This window comes from Dermacentor albipictus, chromosome 1, assembly GCF_038994185.2.
Source record: "Dermacentor albipictus isolate Rhodes 1998 colony chromosome 1, USDA_Dalb.pri_finalv2, whole genome shotgun sequence".
Classification (NCBI taxonomy): domain Eukaryota; kingdom Metazoa; phylum Arthropoda; class Arachnida; order Ixodida; family Ixodidae; genus Dermacentor; species Dermacentor albipictus.
Genome location: NC_091821.1, coordinates 507,726,963 through 507,747,883, shown reverse-complemented (window position 1 = coordinate 507,747,883; position 20,921 = coordinate 507,726,963). Strand labels below are relative to the sequence as shown.

Sequence of the window (20,921 nt, the reverse complement as noted above, 5' to 3'; positions counted from 1 at the left end):
TATATAAAGCGTTCAGATTAGGGGACACAAGCCACATCCAAGCATTGGGGGATGCAAACTGTTGGCCAAATAAAGGAACCTAAAGCAAGCACAAAAGACTGCGAAGGCCCAAAATGAAGTCTGTGTCCCCCAACACTTGGGCATGGCTCATGTCCCTTAATCTAATTCTCCACTGTCTTGGCATTCCCATGCATTTTTATGGGCCCAAACTTTCGTTATTTCGATCCTAAAATTGTCCTTCGCCAAGTAATTCGAACCTGACCAATCAGCATGCACACACCTAGCCCATATAGTGACCCTAATAACGACCCCATCAGTGGCAGCGTCTGTCTTGTCGAAGCTTGGGGGACAGTGCATGCGTTGATCACACGTCATCTCCCATCGAAAACACCTATTTTCAGCCTGCCCTAGGAGGATTTTAAAGCAATTATTGCAGCTAACAATGTCCCACTATGATATTTACATGATTCTAAGGTGTGCTCCCCTCCTTTCTTTTCAAGAAAACTGGGCTGTAAATTGCTGTGCCATGCAGTCGGACACACAACCAAAACCACCTTCGGGTGTTTGTATGCTTTATTGCATAACATGGTTCCATTGCGGCGAAGCTGACTTTAGAAAACCGGTTACCAATGTGCAGCACATGTTAGACCCTTGCCTGTTTTTCTTGCTAAATAATCAATCGAGGGCATGTTATAACAGTGAAAATACCACCACACAAATCAGCAGCGTGTTTCGTATTTTTTCTGTGTACTGTTTAATTCGACCAGCTAGATAATTCGATCAATTTTGTAGGTCCTGTCAGGGTTAAATTAATCGAAGTCGACTCTATTGAAGTTTCTTATATCCAGGTTCAACTGTACTTGTGTCAACCCTACAACTTAACACATTGACATGTTTACTTGTTTATCTTTATCGAGTGACCGCATTTCACCACCTAACAAATGTTATCGCAAAGCGCAGGACGCGCCTGCATGTACTGGAAGTTTTTTTAATGTTATTGATGGTTCTAGCTGCAGTCTGTTGTCATCGAACCTTGTGTAATCTGATTTCACGTATGCACGACGCAAGTGGTGTAGAACTTTCTGGAAGACATGTGAGCACCAACAATAGCTCTGGAACCTTCGATGTATAAAAGCCAACGCGCTTGACCCGCTGATCAGATTTTCAATGATCGCTGACTGTTTTCGCCGCTGTCGCCATTCTTTGAGGGAAGCCTGTTTTTGACGGCACAAGTTTGCCCAATAAAACGCTAGTTTCATCATTCCCAGCTTTGCTGCTTTCTTCACCGTCACTACTACGTGACATCTGGTGGAGGTGCTGGGTAAGTCCGGTCATGAACCATAATTCTTGCCATGCAGATTCCAGTCAGAGTTATTAGGTGTCCTCCAGTTGTCCAGATTTGAGGGCCTTCCCAAGCAGTCTTAACTTCCTTCAACTGGGTGACAAGGGGTCCTCTCATCATTGTGTAGTCGGCCCTTGTGTCCACTAAGGTGGTGACTGCATGGCGATCGAGAAGCATGTCGAGGTCGGTGGTCCTTTGTCTTTAGGCTTTGCCGGGATGGTGGCATCCTGTTTATATATCGTCGAGGTCATCTTTTCGGTGTTTTTGTCAGCAGCAGAAGACCTTCAGTTCAACGAACAGCAACCGCACCCCCATCAGTTGCTGCATTTAGTTTTCCAGATATGGGCTCGCAGACCTGCCCTGGGCTGGGCCTGTGTATGGTCACCGTTGCGGTGACAGGTAGCGGTCCAAACCAGGCTGACTGGCTCCACGAGGTAATTAACAGATGAAATTTGCTCCAGAATGCCCATGATATTTAGTAACAAGTTTAGTGGAGAGGCAGTGTGTGGTAGCGGGTACCCTAAGCCAAACCAAAGAACCAAAGAACCAGGAGAAAAAGTGCATGGAGAAAGGTCATCAGGTAGACGGGATTGCCGCTGCCACTGGTCCTCGGTAGAAAAAAGAGCGGGAAAGCTGCCTATATTCCTCAGCATGTCAAGCAGCTAAGGACAAGGTACTCCAAGATTCACCAGGCTTGTAAGAAAGGATTGTGTCTAAAGTATTAGAAGGTTCTCATCCGTTTCAAAGAAAGTAAGCAAAAATCCGGCAGTAGCTTGTGGCGCAGTATACAGACACATGTTAAGAAATAATAATAATAATATTTGGGGTTTTACGTGCCAAAACCACTTTCTGATTATGAGGCACGCCGTAGTGGAGGACTCCGGAAATTTTGACCACCTGGGGTTCTTTAACGTGCACCTAAATCTAAGCACACGGGTGTTTTCGCAATTCACCCCCATCGAAATGCGGCCGCCGTGGCCAGGATTTGATTCCGCGACCTCGTGCTCAGCAGCCGAACACCATAGCCACTGAGCAACCACGGCGGGTACATGTTAAGAAAGTAAGAACCTGGTCCCAATTAGATTGGTCAGACGCGATGTACGTTGACAGCATATAGCTGAGAGTGACAGTTGAAGCACTCAGTCATGCTGTTGGTTTGCAAAGGTTATGGCGTACTGGCACGATGGAAGATTAGGCATTCATCGTGCAGGACTTTCAAAGCATCAGAAAGGAAAGGCATGGCCTCTATCGCTCAGGAGTTCGCAGGGGCACCACAATGGGAATAAAATGACGTAAAATGAACTACGCAACTTCACGGGCAGTGCCGGAGCACAGAGCGGCTGTCTATGCATAGCGGGTCAAGTGATCCACAGTGACGATAATCCAGTGGTTACCAGCTGCAGTTGATGGAAGCGGGCCGCATATGTCAATTCCAACACGATCAAAGGGTCGACTAGGGCAAGGAAGGGGCGGTGACTGATAGACTTGTCCGGAAGGTAATTTTCAGTGTTGGCAATGAGCACGAGTGAATGAAGTTTCTCATGCAGTGATATATGCCACGTCAATAGAATTGCAGGCGCTGGCAAGTGTATGTCTGGCACTTGGTAGGACTGTAGGTAGGTAGGTAGGACTGGCAGTGGGTCATTGCTGTCAGTGCCTTCGCAGAGGGAGGGCCAGTATGGCAACGCTAGCATGATGAGTGGCATCGGAGCCAGCTGTGGAAGAAGACAATGATGAAGGTGCGAGCGCTATAGTGAGGCAAAGAATTCCAGACCAAAATCACTGCACCGACTGGCAGTGGGTCATTACTGTCAGCGCCTCCGCAGAGGGAGGGGCAGTATGGCAACACTGGCATGATGAGTGGCATCGGAGCCAGCTGTGGAAGAAGACAATGACGAAGGTGCGAGCACTATATTGAGGCAAAGAATTTCAGACCGAAATCACTGCACCGACTGGCACTGGGTCAGTGCTGTAAGCGCCTTCGCAGAGGGAGGGGCAGTATGGCAACGCTGGCATGATGAGTGGCATCGGAGCCAGCTGTGGAAGAAGACAATGATGACAGTGCGAGCGCTATATTGAGGCAAAGAATTTCAGACCGAAATCACCGCACCCACTGGCACTGCGTCAGTGCTATCAGCGCCTTCGCAGAGGGAGGGGCAGTATGGCAACGCTGGCATGATGAGTGGCATCGGAGCCAGCTGTGGAAGAAGACAATGACGAAGGTGCGAGCGCAATATTGAGGCAAAGAATTTCAGACCGAAATCACCGCACCGACTGGCACTGCGTCAATGCTGTCAGTGCCTTCGCAGAGGGAGGGGCAGTATGGCAACGCTGGCATGATGAGTGGCATCGGAGCCAGCTGTGGAAGAAGACAATGACGAAGGTGCGAGCACTATACAGTCGCCGACCGTTTATTCGGACCTCACGGGGACTGTGGAAATGTCCAAATAAACAGGTGTCCGAAAAAGCAGATTAACAAAAAAAAAAATGAAATCCTTTCTTTCCATGCACTTATTCGGGCTCGGCAGTAGGCTTGAAGAAATTGTGAATTGCACGCCGTTCCGTTTACGCGCAATCAGATATGCCTGAATCTCGGAAAGGGTCGTACGGTCACTATAGGCGGCTGAAAGCACAGTCACTGCTTGTACACGCTCTGCAGGCGACGGCAGCATAGCACATGGCGCGTTATCTTCCGACTCAAGAGTCATCATCTGGCGGTGCAGCAAAAATCTCACGAATGATCTCGCCGTCATCAAGTTCTGAGCATGTCAGTACAGCAGCGTGAGCACCTGTGAAACTATCAAATGAGACGGTGTCCGGAACCACTGCACAGGTCTTGGCAGAACATTTTCGGCGTCAGTAGCGTGCACGTCGGAAGGCGACAAATCCTAGCCTACCGGCATCCACTTGCCGGCATTCCCCAGCGCAGTCTGCGCGGGCACTGTCGGCGCCATTAGAGACTTGACGCGATGTTTCCGTATGCCACGTAGGATCACCGAAACGTTGACACAGCACACAAAGCAAACACCACCGTGCCGACACCCGTCACCCAAACGAAAAACGTGGCTTGCTCGCAGCGTCGTGCGCGAAGAAACAAATCAGCTGCTGGACTGTCTTGACATGGCTTACTAGGCTGAAACCAGAACTGCTGCAGAGCCACGCTATCGAACAAGGCAGAAACGATGATGATGAGCAAGGATTTCCAGTAGTGCCACTTCATGGGGCAGCAAGGAAGCTCCATTCAAAACAAAAATGGCGTTCAGCAAGTCGAACCATGCACCGGTCAGAGTCGGTGCATGGCGCTCTCGACCGAGTTGGCTCAAGGAGTGTCCAAAAAATCAGACGAAAGGTTGCAAGGTGTCTGACTGTCTGACCTTTCGGCAGTTGTTATACATTATGGTCTATGGGGAGAATCACGGTGCCGCGAAGCTGACCGAATAATCGGGCATGTCCGAATCTTCGGAGTCCGGAAAATCAGTCGGCGACTGTATTGAGGCAAAGAATTTCAGACTAAATGATGATGAAGCAACATTTACTGGGCCCGAAATAAATTGGTGGTGCACGCTGGCACCAGACGGGGTGGTTCCCTAGTTACGGGACCCATTAGTTTCCAGCAGCTCCTGGCCCCTGTCCGTCAGTGCGAGCTGAATCGGTAGGGCAAGGCTGGATAGCAAGGTCTTCCATCGCTCAAGGGGTTGGGGATTGGGGGTGTTAGTGGGAAGGGGAGGAGGGGGGGTCTTGAGTTCTGTGCACTCTGCCAAGACGTGCAGCAGGGTGCCCTTTTCTCTTCTGCAAAAAGGACAGAGCATATCGTATTCCGAAGGGTACATGCGGTTCATGAGTATGGGATGCGCAAGTGATCCCACCTGCGCTCGACACAGGATTGTCTGTTGTTGCCTGGTGAGTTTGGGGTGCGGTTCTGGCAGTCTGCACCTTTCCTCTCAGTACATCCGGGTAATGTCCCGAAAGCTGGTAACTGCGTGCAGTAGCTCTTCCGGCTCGTGCTGGGCCTGGATTGACATTTCTCAGGCATGGTAGTAGGCAATGGTGTTGCCTGCTACCTGCGAGTGAGCCAGGACCCACACGAGCTCTATGGCTCTTCCTGGAGGCTTGTGCTTGGCTAGAATGGCTTGGGCCGCGGAGGAGATCACCCCCCTGCGGAAGCTTCTGTAGGCTGTCTTTGAGTCAGTGACTACGGTGTCCACGCTCAGCTGTGCGAGTGCGAGGGCCATGGCCGCTTCTTCGGCAACTGCGGGGTCTGTTGTCTTCAGGGACGCGCTGACGATCAGCCTGTCTTTTGATGTAACCACCACCGCTGTACAGTCACTGTGTTTTCGGAGCGAGGCATCTGTGTAGAGGACCCTGGAGTTCTCTTCCAGCTTCCGGGCTAGGGCTTTGGCTCGCGTGGTGCGCCTCTCGTTGTCTTTGCCTGGCGTCATGTTCTGGGGAAGACGTTTTGTCTGAATGATCGTTTTCCAGTCTTCCGGAAGGGCCGTCTTGATGGGTACTGGCTCGATCTGCCATCCTATCTTGCGTAGGACGGTTCGTCCGTGTCCTGTGTGACTGAGCCGGAGTCTCTGATTAGAGAGGTGGGCTTCGATGAGCTCCTCCACCGTGTTGTGGGCGCCCATGTCTAGCAGTTTTTGCGTGGATGAGTACAGTGGAATCTCGATGATACGAACACGGCTGATACGAATTTCTGGATGATACGAATTTTTCTGTGGTCCCGGCCGAGCCCCATGTCGGTTGATACGAAAATTACCGAAGACATCGGAAATTTAAAAGTGTGCTTGGCGAAAGCCAGACGCTGCTGCCGTCTGCGCTCCAATTCATTCGCTTTGGTGTTCGGCGATATCGCCTGTCGCTGCTGCCGCTTTCGTTCTGCTTCCCTGCCTTTGGTACCTCGCGATCTAATCAGTCGCCGTTGGCGTTTCCGTTCTGCCTCCCTTGCTTTCGCATCTGGTGACATGTTCATTCGTGGCATGCGCATTCGCTCCTTGTTCTTCTGGCGTTTGGTGTTGGGGGATTCCGGCGTCCGCTGCCGCTTCCCCGAACCGCATGGCGCGCAATCACTGGGCCGCTTCGGAGCTACGGGTCTCACTCGACTGCAACGAGACGTCTGACGAAGGAGCGACGGTGCAGCTGCCACCGCCGACGCCCGCGCGCTCGTTCTACCGCTACTGTGTGACGTCACAGTTGCTATGCGCAACTGCGCCCCCGACCGGCGCGCCGGTTGCTAAGGAGGGGAGGAGGTTGCGCCGCTGCGCGGAGGAGAGACCACGGTTGGCACGATTTCAGTGCACGGATGGACGCGACCGCGAGCACGAACCCCACCGATTGCAGTGAAAGAGAACAGCGCGCAGTTACGCGATTTCTCCCTGTTTCTTTTGGTGCGGAGGCGCGGACGCGGCGCCGGACAGCGCGGAGGCCGCGACTGGGCGCGAAGAGCTTGAAGCGGTGGCACTTCTGTTGCTTTTGTACTTTTCCTCATTTTCCGCGTGCCATTGGATGGAGTGGCTGCTGTGCTTCGGGCCGCGTTCTTTGCGTTAGACGTGGGCGACGGCGAAGGACCCACCACCGGCTGAAACGCTGCATGCCCGCTAAGTTCTGAGGCGTGCGCGGACGAAATCAGCGACGACACGTGCACGCGTTTTTCTGGATTTGAACAAAGTCTGCTAACTGACCTGACAAAGAAAAAGAAGCAGAGGTCATTAGAGACTTTTCTTCAAGAAATAAATCCTTTTTACATACATGTGTCTGAGTGAGTTCACCTCTGACTCTTTAATTTAGCCAGTTTTAATTGTTTCGATGATACGAATTTCGGCTAATACGAATATTTTTCGTGACCCCGTGAGATTCGTATCATCGAGATTCCACTGTATATTGCATGCCCAGTGCTTGTTTCGTTGCCTTACGAAGCATCGTGTTTAGGGTGTCCCTATTCACCTTCGTCAGCTGGAGATACGGGGCAGAGTAGGTAGCCCGCTACACGACGAACGCGCATACCAGGCGCATAGCATCGTCCTCTTTAAGGCCTCGGTTTCTGTTGTATACCCTCTGCATCATACCAAGTATCTGTTCGGTTGTAGTCTTGATCTTTGTGATGGCGGCCTGTGCCTTCCCGTCACTCTGAAGTAGTAGGCCGACAATCCTAATCCGCTGTGTAGGCTTGATGGTCATTCCGGTGATGGTGATAATCACGTTCGGCGGCAGCTCCTTCTTGGATTTTCCCGGTTGGATCATGAACAGCTCTGATTTCTGGGGAGCGCAGCTCAGTCCGCACGACTTTGCATACTCGTGCATGGTCGTTGCCGCCCGCTGCAGGACTTCCTCCATCCAGGCATCGGATCCGACTTGGGCCGTCCACACCGTAATATCGTCGGCGTAGAACGCGTGGTCCATGCCTTCGATTTGCTTGAGTAGATCGGGCAGGAGCAGCAGGGCCAGATTGAAGAGCAGGGGTGACAAGACCAATCCTTGAGGGGTGCCCCTATCGCCGAGCTCGACAGGGTCCGACTTCTCCTCCCCTATCCTGATGGTCGCCGTTTGGTTTGACAGAAAATCTTTTATGTAGCCGAATGTCTTTCGGCCACAATGGATTTTGTTTACATTCTGCAACACGCTCGCGTGGGACACGTCAAACGCTCCCTTCAGGTCGAGGGCGAGTATCCCGCGCGGTGCGTGCCTCGTTGCCGGCTTGACGACCAGTTCGTGGAGTTGGATCATCACGTCTTGGGTGCTGAGATGTTGCCTGAAGCCGTACATCGTCTCTGGCATCTGATTCGTTTCTTCGAGGTGCTTCTGCAGCCGGCGAAGGACCATGCGCTCCATCACTTTCCCCATGCAGGATGTATGGGAGATGGGCCGCACATTGTCTATCGTGAGGACCTTGCCGGGCTTTGGAATGAAGCGGACCTCGGCGTCCTTCCATTCCTTCGGCAATTGCGAGCTCTCCCATGCTTTGTTATTGTGCTCTAGGAGGCTGCGGGCCACTGTACCACTCGTGTTACCGAGTAATTTGTAAGTTATGGCGTCCCTGCTGGGTGCACTTCTCCTGTTACTGTCATGTATCGCTTTCCACAGTTCCGTCATGGTAAACGGCCGGTCCAGTTCTTCGTTGTCGGGTCCTTCGTACCTCTCGGGCACCGGGTACTGGCCCTTCTCTGTCTTTAGGTACTTGGCCTTCTGGTCTTCCGGGAGCCTGCGGCCGTCTCCCTTGTACATGTTTAATATTTTGGTGAGGTTGTGATTGGTCACAGTTTTGCTACTCAGCGGGTCGATCAGATGCCTCAAGAGACACCACGTCTTCCACGTTGAGAGCTTGCCCTGTAGGCTGTCGCAGGTCTTCAGCCAATTTTCTATACATAGTTTGGTCGCATGCTCGGCGATCTGTTTGTTCAAGACTGCTATGCACTTGGCCAGCTTTCTGTTGTGTCTCTGACGTTTCCACCGCCGCGTTAACGAGTGTCGGGCCGCCCACCTGGGGGTTAGTCTGGCGTCCACGTATGGTGTCTGCGACGTCATTGCAATTTCTTGGGTAAATTTATCGAGGGCCTTCTTCTGGTCCCTCACCCATTCGGTGCAGGTCCTTTGTGTCTCAGCTTGTCCCGATTCTTCCTCGGACGCCTCTTCTTGTTCTTGGGTAAACTTTCTGATCTTGTCCCAATCTGTGATCCGCGCCGTCCCCAGCACAGACCAATATAGGGAGCCTCGGATCGTGATGCCGATCACGCTGTGGTCAGACCCCAGGTCCACTTCTTCACTTCTCCAGGAGACATCTAGCATGCCCGATAACCACGACAGGTCTGGCATGGCGTCCCTCGCGGCACTGTTGCCTCTTCTGGTGGTTACGTCCGGCTCGTTCAGGAGGGCCATCTTGTGATCCTCCATTGCTTTGGCCGATGCTTTTCCTCTCTTGGACTAAAATTTATAGCCCCACGTTGTGTGACGGGCGTTAAAGTCGCCGAGGATATGGAGCGGCCTGGTCCCTGCCAACCCTTTCGCCTGGCTCACGATGCGGTCAAATTCGTACTGCCGTTGTGATGGCCAGCAGTACACGTTCATTACAAATAAATTGCCCGAGCTGCCAATTTCTCTCGCATGAATTTCGACCAGTGTGTGCTCGCACCCACCCTGCGCCCTGACATGTTGAGTTGCCACCACGTTGCTGCGGATGAACACCGCCGTCTCGTTCTCTGTGGGGTCCGTGTAACTGACGTACCCCGGGAGTCTTAGTTTCCCGTTTGTTTCTTGTAAAGCAATTACATCGGGCTTATTTTCTTGCCGGTCAATGTGTAATAATCGTTCCGCTTCTTTGTTGCAAATCCCGTGGCAGTTCCATTGGTAAATTATGGTGGTATCCCCCCCGGTTTTTTTTCTTGTACTTCTTACTTGGCTTCTGCACCATCCTTTCCGAACGTCTTGAGTCGATTGCACCTTTTCGCGATCGCACCTTTGATTTTTTCGGACCGCTCCTTTTTCAGGGACGCGAAGCTGTTCTTCACCGATGTTGAGGCTACTTTTGGCGCTAGGCGCTTGTGCTTCACCGATCGCGTGCGAGGCTGACTCTCGACAGCCTCGAGTCGGGCGTCCATTTTGCCTAGCCTTTCATTAATTTGGGAAATTGCGGCCAAAATTGCTGTCAGCTCTTCTTCTCGCGGGATCTGTGTCGTTGCCGCGGTCGCGGTCTCTGCAGTCGCCGCTTCCTCTCCGCTCGTGCGGCTCATTTTGGCGTCCATTGCCTCTTGATTGCTTGATGCACGTTGCGTAACCCCAGCCTCTCCCGCCGTCCGCCCTAAGCGGGGCGAGGGGGGGTCCCTCTGCGGCAATCTGCGCAACCCTGTGGCATTGTTTGCCGCCGTGCTGTTGTTTTGGGGGTTTGCATTTGCCGAGCTGCCGTTATTCGCCAGCGTTTCGATCTTATTCATAAGCGCCCGTATTTGGACGTTCTGCTCCTGGATCTGAGCGTTTTGGCACTCTATGATCCTCTTAAGTTCTATCACTTCACTGCTGTCCTTTTGCGGATTCGCTGGTGAGTTAAGGGGGTGGGAGGGGGTGAGTGGTGGGAATTCGGTTTCGTTGGTTCGAGCGACGGGAGACCTGTTAGTCCAGCCCACCTTTTTCTCGACGATCCCTCGGCGTCCGGTTGACTCGCTTCGGGACCTTGAACTGGCCTTGGATCTCAAACCGGTCCAGGAGCGCGAGCAGCGGTTGCCGCCGCCGTTGCCACCCCCGAATGGTGCCTTCGATCGGGAGCGACTCCGGCGGCTGTTTCCACCACCACTGTTGTTGCAGCTGTGGCCTGGCGTGTGTGACCGACCCCGTTGTTTGGAGGTGCTACGGCGGGGTCCGCCTGCAGGACCTTTCTTGTCTCGGTTTCTTTTCCCGGTGTCTTCTTCCTCTGCTCGGCGCCGTTCCCAACATCGCTGGCGGACGACGTAGGGCATCTTGAAGCGGGCTTTGCAGGCCTTGTCCGCGGTCAGGTGTTTGCCTCCGCGCAGGCCACACTTCGGGACACATCTATGGTGTTCAGCAGGTTTGGAGATTCTGCACCCTCGGCATATCGTGTTCGAAGGATCCGGGCACACGTCCATTCTGCGGCCCACTCTTCCGCACGCATAGCATACGTCGATTTGTTTTCTATGCAGCATGCACTCCATGAGCAGGTTACCGTATCTAACATAATTGGGTACTTTGTGCTCTTTGAAAACAATGACGAATGATCGGGTCTTACCGATTCGGTTTGCCTGTAGGGCCCTTGGGTTATGCTTGTGCACAACATTATCCTGAATCTCCTGGGCCATATCTTCGAGCGGGATGCCCCTTATGACGCCCTTCACCATACCGTGGGGGGCCGCTTTGTAGGTACTTACTTGGTGCGCCGTACCGCATATGTCGATCCTTCCTACTGCAGCGTATCGGTCAGCGTGCTCTCTCTTGGAGGTGCTCACCACTACGACATTTTGCTGTAGGTTGGGGCACACGACGTCTTCGCTTGCTTAATTGGCAGGATCTGTGCCGCTGCCACAATTGCACGACTTAGTTCAATGCGAGTCACGTTGCTCACGTGAAGCCCGCCTCGCGGTCGGAACACGATCTTTATGTCGCCATGCGGCAAGTCTGGCATGCGCGCGCCCTTCAACAATTTGCCCTTCTTTATACGTTTTGCCCTTGAGTGACGTGTATCACTGCCAGTGGCGCCATCACCGAGGTTGTTGCTCCGGCTGTTGACATCAGCCGTGGCCTTGGCACCATCTTGGTTCGTTTGAAGTACGGGATTTAGGCCTATCTTGCCCATGCCTTTGTGCCTGACTGTCTCACCAGCAGTTTTCCAGCCTTGCGATCTTGTGCACAGGTCCGGCGAAATTTCGATGCCGTCCACCTCTACACGCATAGTGGTAATCATCTTAGGTTAATGCTCACTTGCGTAATCACCGATGGTTCGATGTTCTGCTGGCGGCTTCACCGAAGCTCGGGCTGGGCCTACCGCTTCCCCGGCCAAGGCTGAAGTCGACGTTAGGCCCAGTGGCGGACGTTCCTCTCGGCACACAAAAGTCCTCTAAATTTAGAAAAAGCGGTCTCCTACCTCACAATTTGAGTTCCTGGTGGTCCACACAACTTCATGCATCTGGTCAATGCACTTTCATTAAAGTGCAACTCCAAAATCTGACAGTTCAAAGTAAAAACACAGAACACAGGTGAGATAGAAATCACTGCACCGATTGGCAGTGGGTCACTGCTGCCAGAGCCTTCGCAGAGGGAGGGGCAGTATGGCAACGCTGGCATAATGAGTGGCATCGGAGCCAGCTGTGGAAGAAGACAATGATGAAGGTGCGAGTGCTATATTGAGGCAAAGAATTTCAGACCGAAATCACCGCAATGACTGGCAGTAGGTCAGTGCTGTCAGCGCCTTCACAGAAGGAGCGGCAGTGTGGCAACACTGCCATGATGAGTGGCATCGGAGCCAGCTATGGAAGAAGACAATGACGAAGGTGCGAGTGCTATATTGAGGCAAAGAATTTCAGACCGAAATCACCGCACCGACTGGCAGTGGGTCATTGCTGTCAGCCGCTTCGCAGAGGGAGGGGCAGTATGGCAACACTGGCATGATGAGTGGCATTGGAGCCAGCTGTGCAAAGAAGATGACAACAAAGACGTGAGCACTGGCGTGCGCATTCGCGCCATTATGCCGCCACCCTAAAAACAATGTGTTCATGTCACATCCATCTAAGTCAAGCAGTGAATGCTTTGACATTAAAACATGACTTACTGAGAATAACCTTCCTATGGATGTGATGTGATCCATCCATACAACCATAGGAAGGTAGTTCTCACTAAGTCATGTTCTAATGTCAAAGCATTCACTGCTTGACTTAGGCAGACATGACATGATAGTAATAGAGAAATCTGCAGAGTACAATCAGCCTCCCTACATGGCTTTCATAGATTACGAAAAGGCATTTGACTCAGTAGAGCTACCAGCAGTCATAGAGGCCTTACATAATCAAGAAGTACAGGAGGCTTACGTAAATGTCTTGGAAAATATCTACAAAGATTCCACAGCTACCCTAATTCTGGACAAGTAGGAAGATATTTATAAAGAAACGGGTCAGACAAGGAGACACAATCTCTTTAATGCTATTCACTGTGTGCTTGGTAGAAGTATTCAAGCTATTAAACTGGAACGGCTTAGGGGTAAGGATCAGTGGCAAATATGTCAGCAACCTTCGATTTGCAGATGACATTGTCCTGTTCAGCAACACAAGGGACAAGTACAACAAATGACTGAGGACCTTAATAGAGAGTGCAAGAGTGGGGTTGACGATAAATATGCAGAAAACAAAGATAATGATAAGCAGCCTGGCAAGGGAATAAGATTTCAGGATCGCCAGTCAGCCTCTAGAGTCTGCGAAGGAATATGTTTACTTAGGTGAATTACTCAAAGGGGACCCTGATCATGAGAAGGAAATTTACAGAAGAATAAAATTGGGTTGGAGCGCATACAGCTGAAATACTCAGATCCTTATTGGAGGCTTACCATTATCACTAAAAAGAAAAGTGTGCAATCAGTGCATTCTACCAGTGCTGACATATGGGGCAGAAACTTGGAGACTGACAAAAAAGCTCTAAAACAAGTTAAGGACCACACAAAGAGCGATGGAGTGAAGAATGATAGGCGTAACATTAAGGGAGACAGGAAGAGAGCGGTGTGTATCAGAGAGCAAACGGGCATAGCCGATATTCTAATTGACATTGAGAGAAAGAAATGGAGCTTTTTTTTTTTTTTTTTAATTGCGATGAAGGCTTGCCCTTAAGGCATAATTGTTGGAGCGTATATGTGTATTATATGTGTGCTGTGAGGCCTGTGTTGTGTATGAATTGAAGCAGTGTTTTGTGAAATCTGTTATCATGTATCCAGCGGTCATAGCTGGTTGTCACACTGTAGCGGAGGCCGGCTTGCAGTAGGTGACGCGAGCGTTCCGAACTTAAACCCGTACACGTCCATATTAGGTGGTATGCATCTGATTCCACCACAGGAACGGAGCAGTATGGACACGTAGCACCCAGTGGTAAATGCGACCAGTTCCACCTTGAGACAACAGCCGGTGTAAGGGCCACCCCGGCCCGAAGCCTCCTAAGCACAACTTCCTCCGCCCTAGTAAGGTGAAGGGGGAGGGAGCAGACACACGGTGGGATAAGAGCGCGTGTGTCCTGCCGGAGAACATTTTTACGGGCTCGCAGCGAGTTACGGGGTTGGGGTGGGAGGGGAATAGGTGGAGGATCAGGATTAGGAGGGCAGTGTGCCTGCTGGTCAGCAGCAATGTTGTGAGGGTTCGCTGAATGGCCTTGAATCCAGTGTACCTTGACGCAAGTAGCTGTCTTACTATTCATAGTGTGTATTCTCTCGCAGATTTCCATCGCCTTATCGACCTTCTTGAGTTCCTGCATAGCCGCTAAAGAATCCGTGAAGATGCCTAGTTGCTTGATGGTAGGCAGCTTAGATGTCGCATCTTGCATAGCGTCGTGGATGGCTTGAAGTTCCATTACTAGAGCGCTGGCTTCCGTAGATAAATAGCGCTGGTGGCCGCTGATGAAATTATGCGTTGTACTCAGGAATGATGTCCTTCCGCCGTCTGGGAGAATGGCAGCATCCGTATAGACTTTGCAGGTGTTAACGCATGATGCAGCGACGATGTTGTGTTCGTCAATAGTACCTGTTGTATCGCTGCGTCGTAACTTCGTTGGCTTATTAGTTGTGATGCTGGGCAGGGCATGTAATGCACAGGTTCGGTAACCGGTGGACTATTAGGGTTACAGAATGGGTGCCAAGAGAAGGGAAACGCAATTGAGGATGGCAAGACTAGGTGGGTTGATGAAAATAAGAAATTTGAAGGTGCCAGTTAGAATCGGCTAGCACAACACAGGGGTAATTGGAGATCGGAGGGAAAGGCCTTCATCCCGCAGTGGACTTAAAATAGGTTGATTATGGCCTTCCTATATTTACATCCACCCACACCAACTATCAGCTGCCTCAGTTCACTGGTTAACATTGGATACTAAGGTGTTCAACCTACCTGGCTCGTGCATAACACCGATACAGTATTGTGATCAGCTCATAATATACACAAAGGTGTTGAGATGCCCGAGGTGTCTTCTTTTATGTAAAAGCGAGGATTAGTGCAGCAAGTTTTTAATAAGGAGGCTGCCCTTGCTCAGCAACTTTTGTGTTGCAACTGCTACAAATGGTACAATTTGTGGTATTCTTGGCAATCAAGGGTGCAGCTGAATCTGGCTACAATAAGAGCTACAGAACACATGAAAAATAGCAAAACTGAAATGATAGCAGAATGAACTTCATGTTCATTGTGCTATCATTTCAGTTTTGATCTTTTTCATATCCCATGAACAAACTTTACTGACAGATATTTGAGTTGCCTGTCCCTTATTTTCTGACAGCAGCATACTGCAGTGCAATTCCCATGCTATGTGGGCTCTTACTTAGCAACTCGCTGAGCACGCTGATAAAGTTCACTAAGTTCAGCCCACGAATGCTGAATTTTGTGAAAGGAAAAATTGTCATCGACCTAACTGTACCACGAAGCTACAAAGGAACCCCGTACAGTTAAATTTTGTTAAACCATACCCGCTTAAACAGCAGTTTCATTTTAAAAGTAATAAAATCAAATCCCTGACTCAGCGGCCATTGAACATAATGTGTTTTGTATCCGCACAAACCGTACCAGCTTATTGCGTACGTATCGATTAACACAAAAGTGGAAACATGTAGTGTTTCCACTTTTTGTCGTGCAAATCATGGCGGTGCGTTGTCCACATTGGGTGGCCTAGCGGCACAAAAAGCCTCAGAGATCGAAACAACAGCCTCCAAGAGCCCTCTGCATTTGTGTGTGAAGCCACATCAACATCAACATCATTTCAGCATCGTGCAAGCGAGGACTCGCGTCATGCCAAAGCTCCGGTAAAAAACACTGGGTGCTCAGCATAGAAGAAAAATTAGACATCGCTCTTGCTGTTGAACGTGAGACGAAGACGTCGATGCTGGCACGCGACAGGGATCTACTGTTGACTACGGTGTGTGGCATTTAGAATGCGAAGAAGTTGCTCGGCAGCACTGCTGCAACCAAGAAGAGATGTCTGCTATGAGGTTCGACTTTTTGCCATCGTTGCCTCTGTTGCCAAAGTGCTGCCTAACAATAGTGATGAGGGCAACATGAAAAGCGACAGCATGGGTGATTCAGGCCCGACAGTGGCAGAAGCTGCTCATTACGTCAGCCTGATGAATGCAATCGTTGCGACGAGAACAGCCCCCCACAATAAAAAAGGCACTTCGTGATTTCTGCAGTGCTACTGCACTCGTGCACGGAGAATATGCAACGCAAACGAGGAATCTGCCATGGGAGTATTTGCCAAGGAGAGGGTGCTAGCTGAAAAGCTGGCTCGCAGCTTCACTAAGTTTGACACTGCTGTCGTCACTGCTAGGCCACCGCAGCATCAAGTGAAAATAAGAGACTTTCGTCAGGCAAAGTAAATAAATAGCGCATGTTTTTGCTCTCTCATCGCACTCTCTCTCTAAGTTCCATTTTTCACAGGTAAGTGGGCAATCTCATGCTATTTTGGTTAAGCAGTACAATTGTTTAGTATGTACTTTTTCTGTGCTCCGGCCAACTACGGTTTAATGAGGTTTCACTGTACGGGTCTCTCAGAACGTTTTGCAGTTAAAGAAAAATTTGTCCTGGTCTAGGGATCGAACCCAGGACCTGTGCCTTTTAGGGAGAATTGCTCTGCCAACTAAATAACCAGTGTCCCTGTGCTTGAAGTTGTCAATAAATTTAGCGTCACTATGTGATCTGGTAGCCTTTTGGTGAGCTCGGATACTGTTGCGACTGCTCCGGAAAGACACTGGCCATGTGTTCAGCACCTCAACCTGGATGCATTTTTCCCCAACTATGAAACTTTCTTTCTGAGAAACTTGTATGGGCTCCCTCTGAAGCTTCAGGACACAGTTGGATGAATGACAATTTTCCCATTCATGAATCTTCCTACAGCATCTATGGTTCTGCAAAACTTTCTGTCAATATATAAAATTCCAGCTCCACCAGCCAGCATCCATTCCTCTTTCTCTCTCTCACCCGGACAAGGACATCCACGTAGTAGCTGTGCTGAGACATGATCTCATGCACATCCCAACGGGCACGCTCCATAAGTGAGAGGACTTGTTCATAGCCGATGGCACGGGCCGCGACCGTCATGTACGTTGGCTGCCGCAGCTCAGCTGACAGTGACACCGTCTGCAACCAGTTTGGAAAGTTATTTATTCTCAACCCTGAATGTGTGCAAAGACAATTACGAGAAATAAATCCTGCAATGCAAGACTGCATCCATTTATGATGGTTGCTGAAGTACATCAATTAAGACACACAAAGAGGGGGTGCAGAGCAAGACAATACAAATAAAAAATAATAATTTTAGAATAGACTCCACTAACACAAATTCTCTATGCCAAACAGTTAAAGGGAAGCTGAAGAGTCTGTCAAATTCGATAAGACGCTCATATACGGATGCGGGAACCTTATAAACCATGCAGGTAAAATTTTGGGGGGGGGATTTTTCACTTAGGAGTGACGCAATCGTCGGTTAAAATTGCGCTGTAGCTCCGCCCCCCCCTCGAGCGCCACGCACTGCTGCTGACGCTGACGATGTGAGCGGAGACCGGAAACCGCGGCGCAGTGACGTCAGCACTGGTGTTCTGTTCCTTCGCTGTCTCCGTGACCGTGCCTGACCGGGCTTATTTCTGCGTGCGTGCCGTCCTAATCTGCTTCACTCGACTCTACATTCCTTTGCTTGTGTGTATATAGGAGTGGTAGTTGACGTGCACAGCATCAATTGAACTTGTAGGCCGATCATGCCAGCATACTGTGCAGCTTATGCTTGCACGAACGCCAGCGGCCGCAACGATGTTCCAATGTTCCATTAGTTCCTGCAAGACAAGAAGCTTTCAGATAAGTGGGAGGCTGCTGTGAAGCGAAAATACTTCAAGCACTCAAGAACAACAGTGTTGCGCTCTAATCACTTCCGTGACGATTACTACCGAAGTTTATTAATAATGCGTACTTTGGGTTCTCTTTCATGTTAGCACACTGAACGGAAGGTGCATGTCTATCTCCCACCCTTGACGCAGGTTTCATCACCAAGTGCCGCGAACTTTCTATTCGCACATGTGTTGTGAAACAGCCTGCATGCAGCTACCATAACACAATGCAAGCGTAAAGTTTGCATGTGCTGGAAAACCTCCTCACGCCAGTATGCTGCGCTCCCCCTTCTCTCGCACACATAGAGAAACCGACCATCTCACGTAGCCGACGGAATTCGCCGGTTACGAGTAGCGTGCAGATGGTGCGCTGATGAAGGTTCTATACTGCACGTGCTACAACAGCCGGTAAAATCTTCCTGCATTTAAGAAGTCTGTGTAGATTGCCGACAGCTTTGGGGCAGCACACAAATCCTGAAGATCGCATCACCGCTTACGTTCTACGAGGAGGCATGCAGGAACGTAACACTACAGTTGTTTGCCCGGACACGTACTCACTGGAACGCTGAATGCAGCTTAGCAAAAAACATACTCGCCAAAAAGCATTTCCAACACAAGGAGATGCTAACACTTCGCCTCCGTTCGCGTGGAAAGCTGTGCTTGCAGCAGCATTTTTTAGCTTCTTGGAGAGGTCGGCTCTTCGCAATCAGCACGTACATGTAGGGAGTAAAGTATAAACCCCTTACAAGTGACCTTGCACGCGACAGCGTGACAAGTGAGGCGATGGCTGTCGCATTCACTCGCCGCCTGCTAGCTGAACTCTACGTGAGCGACGGCTTTGAGCGATGACTTCCCGGTATGAGGGCAGCAATGTACGCGCCGAAACTAGCATGACGCATGCTTTATCAATTTAAGTTGATGTATTTTACTGAAAAAGGAGCATAAAATATTTCTGAAGGCCTTGCACTAGGTTCTTATTCTTGCACGTGTAAAATTCAATCGATTGCTCGTTCCGTGCGACAAACACTAGTATTTCAGTTATGTACATCCTGTTCCAGCTTCGCACTATTGGCTAGTCGCTCATAGCACTTCCGGGTGACGAGTGACGAGTTCTAGATTTCTAGAAACGAGCGATCAAGCGACAACACCGAGGGATCTGTTCAATTAACGGGCCGTTTTGTCGCTCGAAGCCATCGCCTGTCACTGTCACGTGCAAAATCACTCTCGTGGAGTTTGGACTTAACGCCGAACTCCTCAGAGAAACGCAAGCTCTCGAAATTTTCCATGACCGTCTTCGTGTGTAGCGGCAGCAGTCGGTTCAGACGAACACCATTGTTGACATCTTGAGGCGTTCAACCAATCACAGGCGGAAACGAAGCGCGCGAGCTGGGCGTGTCTGCTGCGGCACTTTTCGTCCAAATAAAATATGTTTGCACTTTCTTTCACTCGATTTCGATGTGATATTCGAATTCAGAGGGTAGAAAACCATGACGTACTGCTCTTCACTAATTTTTTCTGGAAAAGCTTTCAGCTTCCCTTTAAGTGGCTTGTGTCTAGTCTTCCATAGGTTCAACACACTTCTGTAAAGGTTAACTTAATATAACAGAAGCATAGTTCCAAGATACTTTCATGTGTTTGTGTTTCTCTGAAAGGGATTCTATCCCGTAGGGTAATAACACTCTGATAGGCCATAACATTTTGATAGGTGCATCAAGCCGACGTTGGGGAGTGCTCGCAGTAACAATGTCTGCTACAGCATCAGTCAGCGGTGTGCTTGGCGGTCCCTTTTCAGTGAATGTAAAGTGAAACGCTCACTTGGGCAGCACCGAGCATGAAGGGCTCTGCGGCACGCACGACATGTGGCACTGCGCAGGTGTCTACACCGAATATACTGAATATATGAGAAGTTTCATAACAGATATTCTATTTGCAAATCAAATTATTCCAACGTTCACTATTTGGTTCGATTCGGTGATATTCAATAATCACACTCCCCTCTTTTTACATCTTTGTTTTTGATTTGTGGGTGCTGGCTGCGAGCAATAAGCGTGATGGCATCCAAGATTTACAGTGCCATGTGATGCAACACACAAAAATCTAAAAATCTTGGATTTTTGTGTGTCTCACATCTCAGTGCAATCAGCAACACAAGCACAAGCACTGGTGCTCATAAACACACTATAAACGGCCGAAGTTGTTTTTACTGCTGGAACTTTAAAACCTTGAACAATCTGTGAAGTTGTTTTTACTGCTGAAAGATTAAAACCTTGAACTAACTAAGTTCATGAGTTAGTTTTCTGTTGCAAGTACAACTTCGTTGTTTCAAGGCTGGACTGTATTTGAAAAAATCAAATACTAGATATTGGAGTTGCGAATTAAATTATTCAAACTTTCACAATTCGATTCCATTCAGTGATGTTCGAGTATTTGCACACCCCTAGTTATAAATGGTTATTTTAAATAAGTCTTGTTAGTCTGCACCCATCCGTTGTCTTTCTTGTTCCGTCAATTAGCGCTGTTCCAAAGTTACCAGAAATGTATGAAAAAGCTCAATTTTCAACCCTTGTACAATGCCTTTGATATCGGCCCACCAGGCAAGACAGCCGAGACAAAGCAGGGGGCAAATAGGCAAACAAGGCTTAGCCACAATACCACCCCGGTATACATACTTTGCTACTGGAGAAGTTAACAGCTGCTGTGGCGTGGACAGCATCAACTGCCTATTCTCAACTAAATGCTCAAATAGACCAGACAAGTAATGACGCCATGTGTGTTTTTTTTTTTCAAAATTTGCGCACAAAAAATGCAATCTTGAGAAAACTGAGTGAGAAGAAAGCTACAGTAAGTGCGATACCTCCTTCAAACATGTTCACGCAGCCTCCCACCGACACTTTGGAAATTCATCCTTTGGTTGATACACTGCTACCGCCAGGACTACACGTTGACTTACTTTGTTGATGCTGAATATGTATGATGAATCTTGCAGGACGTTTCCTTGACATTAGCACAACTCAGAATGAGTGACGAATAACG

At 49.7% G+C, this 20,921-nt stretch overlaps 1 protein-coding gene across 1 annotated transcript in view; it reads right to left on the bottom strand.

The window, feature by feature from the left end:
* Vps50 (vacuolar protein sorting 50) overlaps positions 1-20,921 on the bottom strand; it is a 199,116-nt gene that overhangs the window by 24,046 nt on the left and 154,149 nt on the right. Inside the window, exon 23 of the mRNA XM_065439255.1 lies at positions 16,990-17,148. Coding sequence (XP_065295327.1) covers positions 16,990-17,148 — 159 coding nt within the window. The remainder of the gene's footprint in view (positions 1-16,989; positions 17,149-20,921) is intronic.